This window comes from Daldinia childiae, assembly GCF_008694065.1.
Source record: "Daldinia childiae strain JS-1345 chromosome Unknown Scaffold3, whole genome shotgun sequence".
Taxonomy (NCBI): Eukaryota; Fungi; Ascomycota; class Sordariomycetes; order Xylariales; family Hypoxylaceae; genus Daldinia; species Daldinia childiae.
In genome coordinates this window covers 2,821,198-2,835,964 of record NW_022984644.1, presented here as the reverse complement: position 1 = coordinate 2,835,964, position 14,767 = coordinate 2,821,198, and the positions used below count along the sequence as shown (strand labels likewise).

The following is a 14,767-nucleotide window of genomic DNA, read 5'->3' as shown; positions in this document are numbered from 1 at the left end:
ATATCATAACGAATAACCATAACTATAAATCTTACTTTACGTATGTCGACGGCTATAAAAGAGTGGTTGCGGCAATAGGACCAGTCGCTACGCGATACCTGTAGGTTTGTCTAACGTTGACCATGTCGGAGCAACAGCATATAGCAAACAAAGTTGGATCGTAAGATCTTCAACCTGACGACTAAGTTACGATGGCATGCGAATGGTGACTAATGGGTCTTATGTATTGTTTACCGCCGAGTTCTCAACCATACTGAAGTGATGTACTTCTATTCTCCTCACAAAAGGCTGTAGTGAGCCTGACATATATTCCTCTTTAGGATTTCCCACGAGCCACGATTTCCTCAAATTATGACTAGGTCGCTTCTACAAGTCGGGACTGCCACCGTTTGACGAGGTCTATTTAACTCCTTGTCGGGCTTGTCTATCTGGCATATTTTTATGCTCGGAAAGAACTATCTCCTATTAACATTATGGCTACTCTTTGTAGGGGTTGCCTCCCTTAGCGGGGTTTATCGGGTTATGGTCTTGACTCGTTTATAATAGTTGAATTATGAGATTGGTTCTGTAGAGGTGTTAGATGAACCCATCATAGAGAAGATATGATTGCATGTAATATATACTATATTGAAAGGAGTAGGCGGGATAGGAGATCTTAGCAAGGGCATGAATGATAAGGTATAAAGTACGTAGTGAGTAATCCTACTGTGACTATCATACTACCATACCGTATGCTGTCTAGTTATCTTAACCTATGAAGCATCGCGTTACTGCATTGGCATAGAATAGCCTATTCTATGACCTTAATTATATTCCTGAGCTATCGAGTTCTTCTGCACGTGCTAAAATTGCAACTGTCGCGTGCAAGAAAGGACTATAGGTGTATAAGAACGCCGAATATCATACAAACGTAGGGACTCGCTATGTCCAATGTATTAAACTCTTAAACCTAAATCTATTCGTCATCCTCGTCCTCGGCAATGATATGGCGTCTTCGCCGGTGGGAAGACTCGGCCGGCGCGTCCACGTCGTCCAGGTCAGCATCCGCGTCGGCATCAGCATCTTCAGCGTCAGCTGTCCTCTGGCGCTTCTTTCGGGGAGCTTCTTCCTCGTCATCATCATCTAAAAGATCTTCTTCATCTTCGTCATCCTCGTTTGCTTCTTCCTCGTCATCACTAGGGGCGATGAAATCATCCTCGCGATCATACTCGTTCTGGCGTCCTCCACCTGACGGGAAGTCATCATCGGAATCATATTCTGGTCGGCGTCGCTTGCCCTTTCCTGAGCCCGGCGCACCTCTCTTTCGAGAGCCACCATTTCTGCGGCCGCCCTCTAGGTCGCCAATCGAAAGTCCTCCGCTCCTGTAGCCTCCAGTTCGTCCATCAAGTCGCGCAGCTGCATTCTCCCGTCGTCTCTGTGCTTTCATGCGCTCTTTCTCGGCCAACTCTGCTTCTTTCTTCTGAAGCTCGGGATCTTTCGTAGTTGTGATAATCATATCACCACCTTGTCTTCTAGCGCGCTGAGCGGCTTCCATGTCTCGGCTGAACTTGAGTAGAGCCTCGTCCTTTAGGTTCGAGGGAAGCTTCACGGAGTATTGTTCGGAAACGTGGCCCACAGTCATGAATAGCTCACTCGTAAAATGCGCTGCTGCGACGTAGTAGTGGGCATCGTCACGCTCTTCGTAATATGGCTTGTCAGCCGCGGGTGCCATTGCCTTCTTCTGTATCTCGTAGTGGTCTGCCCCAACAGACATGGTGAGAGATCCATCGCTCCAACGGTATACAACAGCGTTGCTCTTAAGCTCGCCGGTCTCGGGGTCCCGTTGGAAGCGGACAGCATTCTTGCGCTGCTCAGATCGCGCATTCTGTATGTCCCATTCGGTCGGCTCGAACGCGTCGGGCTTGTATTCTTCAGCTTGTAGCTTGATGAAGGAGGGAACTTTCATCGTTTGTAGCTAGGATTGGTTAGGATTGCTCTACAATTGTAATCAAGATGAAGTAGACATACGGAACCAGTACCATCCTTAGAGGTTCGTGGAATCCTGTGTCGATGAAGTGTGACACCCATGATGCGTTTTACCTTGACCTCTTGGTCCTCGTCCGCATCATCATCTCGGTCGCGGCTACGGTCATGGTCGCGGTTGTCATCGCGTTCATCACCTTCATCTTGTTCCGAAGCAAGATCCTGATCACTAAGCACTTGATCTATAAACGGAACTTCGCCCTCGTCGCCGAAAAGGTCACCCCCATCCTCGGAATCGGACATGGTAAGGGTTGGTGTACTTGGCGGTAGTACGTGTTTGTTTGAAGGGTGTGAGGAGGTTCTTCGGATGTGGAATAATGCAATTAGAAGATTTGAGAGAATCACGTCGAGGTATGAAGGATGTTGATGGAGTCGCGATTTGATAATAAGGTGGATGAAATTGAAGTACCTAAAAGTAAGGTACCTAAACTTCTATAGGTTGCTCTCACCTCCATGCACTATAAAGATTAGGTAGTTACAAACAATACTTGGTATGTCTATGTACCTACCTCAGTCCGTGCTTTACCTTTTCTACATACACTAAAGTCGATAAGAGATTTTGATATCGATAAAGATGATGCAGCTAAAAGAGACTAGCGTTAGGCGCTATGTAGACGAGCGCCTCCTGAAACAACTCGAGACGTTAAAATATCATTGGGTGAAATAGATGTGGGAAACTTCCACACATCGCAAAGTCACTGTCACATCCCTTCCGCCCCTTTTCCTCGCGAAGCCTCGTCGATTCTTTTATTGTGTCCTCGGTCGGTGATTCCCTTATTTTCTAGCCAAACTAGAACCTCTATTGTTCACTTTTTTCCACCTTCTCGTGTGTCGCCGACAGGCCTCGTCGCCTCTATTATACTTGCGCTATACCGGTACCCGACGTGGCGGTTTTCAAGTGACCATGTCTAATCTATTTTCTGGGATGTAAGTGTATAATATTTTATTTTTCTATCTTTCCTTTGTCTTATTTTTATTTCTTTAAATACCCTACCCCCTTTAAGGACCATACTATCTCCAAACTCACGTATGGCGACTTATGAGCTACAAAACAAGAAGGCCACGTGCAGAGGACCGGCCATTTTGATTTTAGGGACATTTCCTAGGGTGTTATTCATTTATTATTATGAATTTACCCTGGCCAAAAGAAATTGGCTGTCTCTTATCACAATGTACATACATATTCAGCTCGGCTTGTACAGCCTCGCATACGTCACTTGGACATAAGCTGTTTATGATGGTCTTTCCCCCAGAATCCAACCTATCATCCATGCAAATCTTAACATCTTGTAAGACAAGAGTCGGTATGATACATACATACTCAACAACAACAGGGGGTTGGTTCATAACGTGAAGCCATGGTTCTGGGAATATTGAAAGCATCCAACACAGTGCAAGTTGGGTACAAGCAGCGCAACTTTTTATTCATAAAAAAACCCACACAAAGTTGTTTTGTGAGACGGACTTTTAAAGCTCGTACGAGCCAAAAAGCTATCGTGGGTAATTTAGCCCCTGCTCCAAAAGCTCCAAAAAAGAATCTTGACCTATGTCTTCACCTATTTCCCCCCCTTAGATGGGGAAAGACTAAGGCGCCAGCAAAGCATCCTGGAATGTTGGTTCCCAATACAAACCGATTTCAGAATGGAGCAAGTACATAGCAGCCTGGACTCTTACTATGGGTCTATTATATGCAAGTGCTATTCTCCTGCTACCCTTTATTATCCTTACTATCCTTACTTATCCTTACTACTACTGTTGTCTCGGTTTCATATTTGCTTGTCGGCTTATCGGGTTCTCAGGTTGGATAAGTGACTGAGAATCATGAAGTCAAAGCTGGCCTTCCCCTACCTAGCCCACCAAAAATTATATATATAAGGCCGGGGCGCCTCACGCTGCTCATTGGTTCTTCCCCACTGTCTCTTGTCAGCTCCATATAGGGCACCAGACGCACAACAAAGGAATAGTTGATAGTTGCTAACTTCCCACCTTCAGAAACGCTCGATTGAGAGGGACTTCGGGCAAAGCCCAAGGTCAGAATAAGAGCCCCGTACAAACCAGCAGCGGTCAACCCATCTCTCCCACCAGTCTCTCCCAAGGCAGCCAGTCACCCATTAGCCTAGCACCAAAGATTCCTCCACTTCCTAGCTCACCATCCTTAGCTCAGAATATCGGCATGGATGATTCCAGCAACGCAGGAGCCAATGGCGACGACGTTCTCGGTGTTTATCACCTGCCTCGACCTCTGCCCCTATGGCTCAACGCACAATACGCGAAGCATATCGTGAAGGGTAACTTCATGACCTTGAGTGCCCGCCCGAAGACCGTGGAACAGGGGGAGTGGATTGCTCATCAAGGTAAATAGCTTTAGTGTTATGTCCTCATGAACCTGACCGGGAAGCTTCTAACGTATTGCAGTGGTCGAGCATTACCGCAACCTTTGGAACTTCGTACGAGTGATTCATGAAAAAGAAGAAGATGGCAATACGATCTGCAATCCCCAGACTTGCCCTCGGATGTCCGCTGGCGCGTGAGTAGAACATCCATGAAAGTGGCCAATGGCTTGGCGTATCTAACCCAGGATATAGGAACCATTCTTTCACATGGCTGAACTACAAGCGGGAGCCCGTCGAGTTGCCGGCCTACGAGTATATCACGCTTATGCAGCGGTGGATATCTGGAAAGATCGACGACACGAACATTTTCCCTACTGATACCAACGGCGTTTCTTACGCGCATAACCCATCCATCACCACGACGCCGCTCTCGCAACTATCCAACCCCGAAGACAAAGATTGGCTTGGAAAGCCCAGTGGGTTCCCCGAGAACTTCTTGGAAGTTTGCCAGACCATCTTTAGACAGATGTTCCGGGTATATGCTCATCTGTATTGGGCGCACTTCATCGACCCGTTCTACCATTTGAACCTCGAAAAGCAGCTGAACAGCTGTTTCAGCCACTTCGTGTTGACAGCCTGCGCGCTGGACATGTTGAAGCCCCAAGAGTTAGAACCTATGCAGCCGTTGATCGACCTATGGGCGGCGAACGGTACCTTCCCGCCCGGCTCCAAGGCATACGAGTATTCCAACCACAAAGCCGGAGAGCGATTGATGCAGCTTGCGAATGTCGCATAGGGTGCGCCTCGCCATCATATTGCACGACGATGGTAGCCGTAGAAGGTCGATATGCCTGAGGCATTGGTCCTGGATTGAGTAGCGAGCGGATCTTCTATACAACTAGCCTAGGACGACGAGTAGTACTGAAGGAGAGGGGGAAAGAAAACCCATAATATCGTCTCGTACACACCGCAAATGGATATCCTGAAATTGAGGAGTTGGCACGAGGCGTTTTCGTTTTGAGATTTGACTAGGGAGAATCAGCTCACGACGCATGGGAAGAAGAGTGCGGGCGATTCGGTTGGTAAATAACGTTCGTATGAAACGACGTACCACTTTCTGCGATAACGACACGATACGATACGGTGCGAGGTTTTGCATCTCGAGAGTTCTATAGCATAGACGCGGCATACTACTTAGGTAGAGAATGAGACAAGATACTCGATATTAGATGCTAGATGCTAGATGCTAGAATAATAGGTCCACGCTACTGCTCGTGTGACTTCTTGCCTATCTGGGTATCCATGGTATATCTATCTGGATTATAGTGTTATTCGGTCTAGAATCTACGAGGGTGGCCTATGTTGCCTATTTGTCTATATTTTAAATATCTGCATCTTCTGTCTATCCGCACTATGCCGACGAAGGTGGGCTGTGAAATACATTCCCCGCATTGGATTAGACCGCTCAAATGAATGGTCGAATCTCAAACAAAACTCTAGGTATCGTACGCATTTATACTTTATAGCGCAAAAGGGAAGATTCGATACGTAATGACTTGCTTCTCTTATCAGCTGGATGCTATTTTTAAGATACCTAGTAATTTGATTACTTGTAGGCACAACTACCTCCAGGCAACTAATTGATCGCATCGTCTACTATGAACCTCTCCTTCAGCGCGGGTAACCCAGCGGATGATGCACATCTACAGCGGTGCTGGAGGATTCAGAACTGCAAGGACTGTCTGAAGAAGGAGCCGGACTGCAGTTGGTGTCCATTTGTATGTGTGCCATTCTCTATAATTATGTAGGAAGTCCACGGATGGTTTGGAGATTTCAGTAGGACTAATCTTGTCTAATGTATATACATATATATTCGTAGTCCTGGACATGCGTCCCCAATTCGAACCGGATCCAATTACTCGCGCCGGCATGGGACGAGAACGTATGTCCGCATTGGGCTGAGCGGTGGGAAATTCGCGCTCGGCCGCTCGGCTGTCAGGTCTCGACCATTACCACGCTAACTTCGCTTGTTTCTATTGCATCAACGCTCATCTTCGTGGTGGTCGTCACATTGGTGGTATCTGGGTTCCGGAGGCTTAGGGGATATAGTAAGAAGAACCCGGGCTGGTGGAAAATATGGAAATATGATTGGAGGGGTTGGAACGGACTTCGGCAACAGTGGCTTCGCGTGAGGATTGGTGATCAAATCGGTACAGGAGCTTGGGAATCAAGTCGCGAGCAGGAGCCATTGCTACCGTCCTGAGTATGTATAAAAGAGCATAGCTGGGTCACAGGGAAACAAAATCTATGGATAATAATTTGATATCGAATTTGGTCTTCACTTGCAATCTTCAGCCAGAACTGACTGGGGGGATAATAGCGACCTCGTCACCCTCCTTGATCAGGGTTTCGGTAGATTCATCGGCAGATTCTGGGATGTCGACGTAATTAAGGTTGATTGTCACCAAGCACGAACTGAGAACTTTGTCTTTCATACCACTATACTTCTCTTCTAACACATCGAACAATTTCTGTAGAGAAAGTGGTGCAGGTAATGTATCGAATTCTTTCGAGGTGAAAGAACTTGCACTTGCGAAGTAGAGGATGTTGAAATGGCCTTTCGGCGGCTTAAGAACGGCACCCATTGCGGAATCTAATTGGGCCTAGGACGAAACATCGACTATCTTTGAGATTCTTGTTAGCTACTATATTTCCAACAGATATTGTAACAAGGTGTAAACGGGTGTTGATTCAGAGATCTTGGTGATATGGTAGAACATCAGTGATGATCAGTTAATACATGCTATTTGTATACATCATACAACGTGAATATAACTTGAAAAAAGGAAATGGCTTACCATATGTTAATAGAATGGGCTAATCTTTGGTTACCCAAGTCGAGAAAGTGAAGTTGAAGAAGGAAAAGAAAAAGAGAAAAGAACTGCAGCTTTTGAAGCTAGTTGTAGGAAAAAAAAAAGTTCTTAGACGCTAGTATCATGGATTAGTAAGCAATATAGTTAGTGTACTGTAAGTTTATCAGTTTTCTTCATGCAATAGCTTCTGTTATCGGTACTGGTTGCGATCTTGAAGTCCCTAAGCTTAAAATAGGAGATTTAAATTGCAGAAATGAGAAATATCAATCCAAAGACAATCAAGTAGCTGCATCACGCAAAGTGTATTATTCGGGGTATGAATCGTGCTTTATTCGCAATGCAGAATGCCCACGATAGTCCGGCGACTCCTGTTACAAAAGGAATCTTGACCGCGAATCCTGTATGATGCTATTGATCTTTGACCGTAGTCTGATCGTAAGCTAGCAGTAAAATCCTGTCCCTCATGCTCGCAACTCCTCCCAAAGGAAATTCCATTTTTATCGTAATCGTCGGGCTTCACGCTCAGACTCGAGTAGGCAGAGAATGTCGTCCTCACGAACTATACAGTCATATAGTTAGTCACTGTCGAATCGCGCAGTTATATAAATCAAGGAAATTTCGTGGGTTCGCACCTGGTCCCTTGACGTTTCGGATGATGCTTCGGGTCTGGTCGTCCATGAATTCGACACGGACTTGGGTAACACCACCACGAGAACCTATATCCGTCAGCTCCTGCTAGTTTCAATTTGCGACGTCGCATATCCCGGGTTGCCAGAATGCCATGAGGGGATCGTACCGGTTCGACCTAGGACGCGGGTGACCTTGACAAGCTTGACGGGCTGCTTAGAGGACTCCATATTTGCAATCTGACTGGTTTGATTAGGGCTGATGATTCGCAAATGGGTTCGGGAATGCTTTTCGTACTTGTGATTGAAGTTTTGCAAGGGGTTTGCTGCCTGGTCGCGGGAAATGGAAATTTGTCAAAAGTTGGTAGGAATTTTGATTAGTTCAAGAAGTTGTAGTCTCGCTTAAGCCGTTCTTAGTTGTGGGTAGGGCTTTTTTTCATAACGCATGGACCATGTTAGTACGTACTCTCATTATCGATACCATAGCACAGCTCTCTCGTAAATGCATATACCTTTTTGTCATATTTGGCTCCTCTTTTAAATGCATAATAAAAGTTAACTCAAGCTACATGAGCAATAGGGACTGTTTGATATGATATCGTAGAATGATATTCATAAGTATATTATTGTATCACTCTTTATTTGTTCTTCTCTGAGAAGGTTAAAGGTTTGATGATTCGTAATAGGGGTATCAGGGCCGATGTAAATCACAAGTAGATATAATAGTATCACTACTATCAAGACAACCCAGCCACTTTGGCTTCTAGATCTTTTACCCACCCTTCTACCACCTTCATATTGGCCGTCATAGTTGCACCTCCGTCACCCATAACTGTTTCTATCTTCTCTAGACCTTCTCTCCACTGCTTGATGTCGACAGCCATTTCGCTCTGCGATCTTTCGATACGCTCGAGCGTCTCATTAGCTGTCGCTGCATCGGCATGGATAGCTCTCAGTGAGCGGAGTCTGTCTAGCAGTGGAGGTAGAAGAGGCGCTAAGCTTTCGATGGTTGGTAGTGTCCCATAGAGAGCGTTTATCTTGGCTGTTTGTTCTGAATCATCTGCTTCAATCGGAGAACCACCCGTAGAGGCAAGAGAATCTTGTGCTACCTTAGCCGCCTTCCTCGACTTTTCCAACTGCTCAGCTTCTTGAGTTAACGTCCGTACCCGACGACTAATGCTGTCGAGGGATGAAGTAGACGCTTCCGATAACGTCAAAATCTGGTTCTGGAGCGTTTCTAGGGTAGGCATGATAGCCCGGCGTAGGCCGCTGCCTTCTAGTTCGGGCGTAGCCGAGGAAGTAATACCAATAGCTTTCTCGAGTAATACCAATCGCCGATCGAAGTCAGCAGCTTTGGCGAGGGCGTGGCTCTGTTCATAACTCGGCGCGTAGGTGACGGTGTATGTTGCCTCGTCTAATGGTGACTGGGCTGATATTTGAGTCTCGCCCCTCGATTGCTTGCTGGTGGCCGTTGTTGGGTGATCTCTAGTCGCTATTGCTCTTTCTGGAACAGTCGAAATCTCCTCCAATGCCCGACTTAGTGAGACGAGGTCTATATCTTGGTCTGGTATAGCCTCCGCCGATTCGGACTTCCGTTTACCATACTCTTCCTTAGCTTCCTCGATCTCGCGTTTTAGCCGTGCGATCTTTCTCTGTAGATCCTCACCCCCCTCCTCGTCACTTAAATCGCCGATCTGTTCAGTACCGTCTTCGAGAATTCGCTGTCTTCGACTGGAGGTCTTATATGATTTCCGCTTTCCGTTCAGCCGATCAGAGAAATCCACATCTCGAGCGTCAACTTGTGCAGGTAGAAATCGAGACCGAGCTTGATCTATTCGGAGTCGCGAATGCGAGATTTCGTGGATATCGTCGTCATCATCTTCGTCAAATTCGTTGTCCGACTGCGAACGACCTGCAGTAGTCTAAGGGGGCGTTTAGAATGATATGCGTTCTACTAGGAGTATCAATATATCCTTACAGGAACAGTAGAATTGTCGTCCGTCAACTCGGGAGTCTCATAAATATCAGGCGCAGAGTCCTAGATATTGGTTAGTGCAATACATAGGCAAATCTAAAGTACTTAAACATACTAGATCTGGTAATGCGGCATACTTTCGATTTAATGCCATATCGAAGGTTGGAAATTTTCGCAGATTCTAATGGGCCAAGTTTCCTAGCTTGTTGTTAGGGAGAGCTGTAGAAGTTCGAATCCAAACAACGGAAGCCAATGTGAAAGTGGAAGAAGTGGAAGGTTACAGGTACCTAGGTACGTACCTGTAAGTACATGACTTCCACTGGGCTCTTACATTCCATAGGTACATGATGTACATGTAGAGGTAACCTTGATGTACCTTTCAAATGACATGTGGCTGGATTTGTGGCTTATTACCGTAAAGGTTCCTGCCTTTCAACGCGTTACAAGACGCGTCGTTCTTGCACTATGTATGTACTTTGAGGTACATAACCATCACCAAACTTGCTATGGATAACGTCTCCAGCTCATGTTAATCAATTAAAAATGTTAATCCATTAAAACACACATGACGCATGGAGATACAGAAGCATCCGTGATTAATTATCAGTGCGTTTATTTCAAGTACCTATTCCTTATAATTATCTTGCTTCCTTAGTTACTAACATCGTATTTGCCTTATTAAAGCAATTCCTTAGGCACCAGGTAACGCATGAGGCACATGAAGCACACTTTCTTTTCAGCTGTGCTTTTCTCACCTTACTAAGTAAGACTCTTACTCTTCACCCTCAATCATTGCCTCAACAATCGTATGGGTACATGTTCCTTGGCAAGAGACAATCACCTGCAGTCATATTGCATCTTGTTTGTGCTTGGTATATCCGCACACTGCTTGGTTCTGGTGATAAAGGTCAAAGAAGTTTCAATGCCGATTATTATACCAAAACGGCGTATTGGACTAAGCTCCACCCAGAACCCGCCTCGTCTTTTGAAGAAGATTGGAAATCAAGAAACTAGAACTTCTAGATCTGAATCTAACAATGTTAGAAGCAAAATCCCCGCCTCAAATATGAATAGACTTGAAAAGAATCGAGAACCAGGATCCATCACTGCGCCGCCTGAGAGTAGTGATGAAGAGGAGGATTATCGACAACAACGTCAAAGCGATCACAATAGCTTGCACGACTCTGATTCTGATAACAGTGACAGCCGATATAAAGATATAAAGCCTACAATTTTTAGTAGCTCACAAAAGGGTGGGCCTTCCAGCTCGGCTAGTTCAAAAAGATCATCTAAAGATGTCGCTCCAGAGGCGGACAATCACCTCACGAATGTGTATGGCTTCACGAGAAACAAGGATAATAACCCAACTATCACCAGGCGTGCCACAACTTATGGCAGTAGACCATCTCAGCCTAGAGTTTCACAGGGAAGAGCATCACAAAAATCCAGACCTAAAACTTCAGTATCACAACCTGAAAGTCAGTTTATGCACCTTCGTTCGCCGTAGCTATTACTAACGAAAGGTTTTCCTAAACTACTAGATGACTCGGGCAAATCATTTAGGCTGTTTAAAACTAGCCCAAGCCCCGAAGGTATTCGGTCACCTCCAGCAAAGCGGTTTATAAAACCTGAGAGTATCAGCCCAGAAAAGACAAAGCCCTCTAAAGCTTTCATCAGACCGTCATCCTTATCAGGTTCTAGTCCAAGTCGAGACACCAAGAAACCCGTATTTAGACGTGGCAGTTTATCATCAGATGAATCGCTATCGAAGAGCAAATCTAAAAAGCTTGGCCAAGAAGAATCAAATGCAGAAGCAGAAGCAAAAGCAACATTGCTGCCTGGTAGGATAAAAAAGTCGATGAGACCTAAAAATAAAAAACGAAAAGCCCTCCATGAACCCGCGGTAGATGAATTCTCTCAGAGACCAGCTTTTAAGCTGCATGCTTTAGATGATCTTGACGACCTAGACGACGGCAATGATATGGACTTTGACGTGTTTGGGACTAAAGGCTCCGATGACGACGCAGGCGATATCAGTATACAAAGCCCACCAGCTATTGCGGCGAGGTGTCCTATGTGTCGTGAAGTAGTCGACGCCGAGCTTCTAGCGAAGCATTCAGACCACGGCAGAATGAACATAAAGAAACAGGCAGCATTCTGCAGACTACACAAGCGGCGAGCAGCGTCGGATTCCGGAACTCGGAAAGGATATCCCAAGGTTAATTGGGAGAAGCTCGATACACGATTAGACATGTACCAAGGTTTATTGAAAGAAATCTTGGAAGGTACTCGAAAATCACACTATTGCGAATTATTACGAGAGAACGTGGAAGCGGGAAAGAATCGAACGTTACTCAAGACCGATGACAGCCTTACACCAGGTTACTATGGGCCGCATGGACTCCGCGTTATGACTGAGTATATCTTGCGGACTTTATCGTCAGTTATTCGAAAGCGTGCAATTGAAGACAGACTCGTTTCCGCCAGAGGTTATACAGGATATGTTCAGGCAGTGTTAGTGCCTGAGTTAGCCGTCCGCCTAATCATGGAGGACATGGACATTCCGGAGGAAAAGGCGCGGGATATCATGCTGGAAAGTATCGATGTCGGAGAGCTCTTATATGAAGACTCTGGTGATGTTATTGCCGGGGTTAGTGATGAAGAGGAAATATGATACTAGGATCTCCAAGGAACTGGGAAACCTACGTTGAGAAGAGGTAGTCACAGTACAATAAATACTTAAGTGTATGCGCTCATCTAAATGTAGATGCTTAGGGCTGTCGCACTGCAGCCCGATCTTCTGTCTATCAAAAGCTCTGATTGGGCTAATGTTATTGTGCGCATTAGCTCTTTAGGCACTACATGTTAGCATATGTAGATCGTGCAGCAAATGCTAAAGAAACCATTCTGTCGTTTGTCAATTTTAATTGAATAGATCGTTATCTTGGTGTCCCAAAGTCAAATACACTTTCAGTAAGTTGACCTTTTCAGAGTGATAGTTTATAGCTTTAGAAGCCCCTTAATTCCTTAACAGGTTAGGTACCTAATGGATCGTTCTAGGATAGAATATAATATTAGAATAAGCACATATTGGTGTTGGGCGCATAGCATGTTTATACATCTGGTGAGACAATACCATGACATCCTAATCAACCATTTGTTGTTATAGTGGATCAAGTAGACCAAATTGATGATATAAGAGACTGATGAAATACATACTCATCGAAGCTAATAGACGGGTTTGGACAGATCAAGTATATGCATGCATGCATGTGCGAGCGCGGGAACTTGCGGCAGCATACGACATGCAGACTGTCGGTCCGGCTTGGTTATTGTACATATGTACGCAACATTATTGCCTACCAAGCAACCTATCAATAAATACACGTTGATACACGTTGACTCGAGCATCGCTTATGACTTGACGAGCCTACTGCGAGTTGGCTCGGGTCGTGGGGAAGATGCCGGACCAGTCCCTGGGGGCAGTGCCCGGGCATGGAAGACAAATCACGAAGACGAAATCCAATTTCCTTTCTCCCATCTTGGATTATAGCGTGGAGTGACAAGTCGACTTTTTATCATGAACATCATCCTAAACACTTATTTTAATAAATCGAGCTCGCTTCGATTTACACTATATCAAAATGGAAAGATTTAACTGCTGATATTGGCGTGGAAATATCATAGTACTCAGTACTCGATGAAGAGCATCTTCATCCAATATTTGACTGCATCTGGCACTTATTACAAGGATTTTGGAGCGGCGCTAAAACTTCGTCTGGGGATCAAGGGATGCCGACGTCTGTGGAGTTGAACTAACCCAGTTTTGTGGAGGTTAGCAGATGGCGCAGAGATCATATAATAGTCAAGGCCATTTAAACCCGCATTTTTGGCTTTTCACCGACGCTTTGGGACAGGGCAATAAGAATCAGTAAGATGTAGCGGTACTCTAACTTACCATAATACTATTCAGTACCTCTGTTAAGGTGGAGATCTTATTTATAAGTATATATTTATTATTGATACCTATAAATGTAAATAAGCAACGAGCCTCATATCTCGAGTCACGGGCTTTTTTTTTCTCGAGTCATACTTACATAGGTAGTAATGAAATATAATCATCGTAGCCTGATCCACGGAAGAGCGGTAACACCAGAGTATGACTCTGCTGCCAAGTCGAAAATAACTCGGTTCGGAAACAGGTTTATCTGATTTGTTGGCATATATATACATACTTTAAATATATACAGATAGAGGCAGAGGCGAATTATGTATACCTGCTTATATGTATATGGTGAGATTCGGTATCCGTAAGTAGTATTGAGTTTTCAACGCAGGCTTACTTCTATGTAATGTACATATATGTAAAATGGTGTGATCGGGGGCTAACTAATAAACGTTGGGCAGGCATATTTACAAATTCTTGGACATCATGGGCTCGATTACGCAGTGTATGGGTTTTAGATGAACTTGTTTACGGCGTGACAAGGTCGACTTAAATAGAGAGAGAGAAAGAAATATATATATATATATATATATATAGTTAGTTATATAAGAAAAAAGAAAGGGAATCAGACGGATTGTCTCAATAGTAGAGATGGAATCCCGGCATCTATCGTATTAGGTATATTCAGCTATTAAAGTCCTACGTGACTAGCGCAATCATTATCATGGAATCCATGACTTCGCCTAGTGTAGTTTCAATATCAATATTGCCTTACATGGTAATAACCTGGCGTTCTTGAATCGAAGTCATTTAATAATAAGATTTCATAATAATAATAATAATAAGACGACTAAGACGACTATTGAGGTTTGAATATGCGCGACAAGCACGGATTAGGAACTAGGAATTCTACCAAAAAAAGATCTTACCCCACTGATTTAATCGATAGGTCTTCCCTTGAGAGGACCTTGAGCGGGCGAGACGTTTAGTGG

General features: G+C 44.8%; 7 protein-coding genes across 7 annotated transcripts; 3 read left to right on the top strand and 4 right to left on the bottom strand.

Annotated features, from left to right (window-relative positions):
• Positions 1–955: 955 nt before the first annotated feature.
• On the bottom strand, positions 956–2,265 carry GL218_03489 (putative rna polymerase-associated protein; the record flags this gene model as incomplete). The annotated part of the gene is made up of 2 exons (XM_033580052.1): positions 956–1,954; positions 2,008–2,265. The coding sequence occupies 2 exons, from the start codon at positions 2,263–2,265 to the stop codon at positions 956–958; spliced, it is 1,257 nt and encodes a 418-aa protein (XP_033436606.1).
• Positions 2,266–2,926: 661 nt separating this feature from the next.
• On the top strand, positions 2,927–5,151 carry GL218_03488 (Maintenance of ploidy protein mob2; the record flags this gene model as incomplete). The annotated part of the gene is made up of 4 exons (XM_033580051.1): positions 2,927–2,949; positions 4,015–4,376; positions 4,438–4,549; positions 4,608–5,151. 4 exons carry the CDS (start codon positions 2,927–2,929, stop codon positions 5,149–5,151), a joined length of 1,041 nt encoding a protein of 346 aa, XP_033436607.1.
• An 862-nt stretch (positions 5,152–6,013) lies between these two features.
• Positions 6,014–6,618, top strand: GL218_03487 (uncharacterized protein; the record flags this gene model as incomplete). The annotated part of the gene is made up of 2 exons (XM_033580050.1): positions 6,014–6,133; positions 6,235–6,618. 2 exons carry the CDS (start codon positions 6,014–6,016, stop codon positions 6,616–6,618), a joined length of 504 nt encoding a protein of 167 aa, XP_033436614.1.
• An 88-nt stretch (positions 6,619–6,706) lies between these two features.
• On the bottom strand, positions 6,707–7,000 carry GL218_03486 (Molybdopterin synthase sulfur carrier subunit; the record flags this gene model as incomplete). The annotated part of the gene is made up of 1 exon (XM_033580049.1): positions 6,707–7,000. The coding sequence occupies one exon, from the start codon at positions 6,998–7,000 to the stop codon at positions 6,707–6,709; it is 294 nt and encodes a 97-aa protein (XP_033436615.1).
• Positions 7,001–7,725: 725 nt separating this feature from the next.
• Positions 7,726–8,085, bottom strand: GL218_03485 (40S ribosomal protein S28; the record flags this gene model as incomplete). The annotated part of the gene is made up of 3 exons (XM_033580048.1): positions 7,726–7,787; positions 7,861–7,944; positions 8,025–8,085. 3 exons carry the CDS (start codon positions 8,083–8,085, stop codon positions 7,726–7,728), a joined length of 207 nt encoding a protein of 68 aa, XP_033436612.1.
• Positions 8,086–8,591: 506 nt separating this feature from the next.
• Positions 8,592–9,983, bottom strand: GL218_03484 (Dynactin subunit 2-A; the record flags this gene model as incomplete). Its single annotated transcript, XM_033580047.1, has 3 exons — positions 8,592–9,776; positions 9,833–9,892; positions 9,945–9,983. The coding sequence occupies 3 exons, from the start codon at positions 9,981–9,983 to the stop codon at positions 8,592–8,594; spliced, it is 1,284 nt and encodes a 427-aa protein (XP_033436613.1).
• A 1,704-nt stretch (positions 9,984–11,687) lies between these two features.
• On the top strand, positions 11,688–12,503 carry GL218_03483 (uncharacterized protein; the record flags this gene model as incomplete). The annotated part of the gene is made up of 1 exon (XM_033580046.1): positions 11,688–12,503. The coding sequence occupies one exon, from the start codon at positions 11,688–11,690 to the stop codon at positions 12,501–12,503; it is 816 nt and encodes a 271-aa protein (XP_033436610.1).
• Between the last annotated feature and the right edge of the window lie 2,264 nt (positions 12,504–14,767).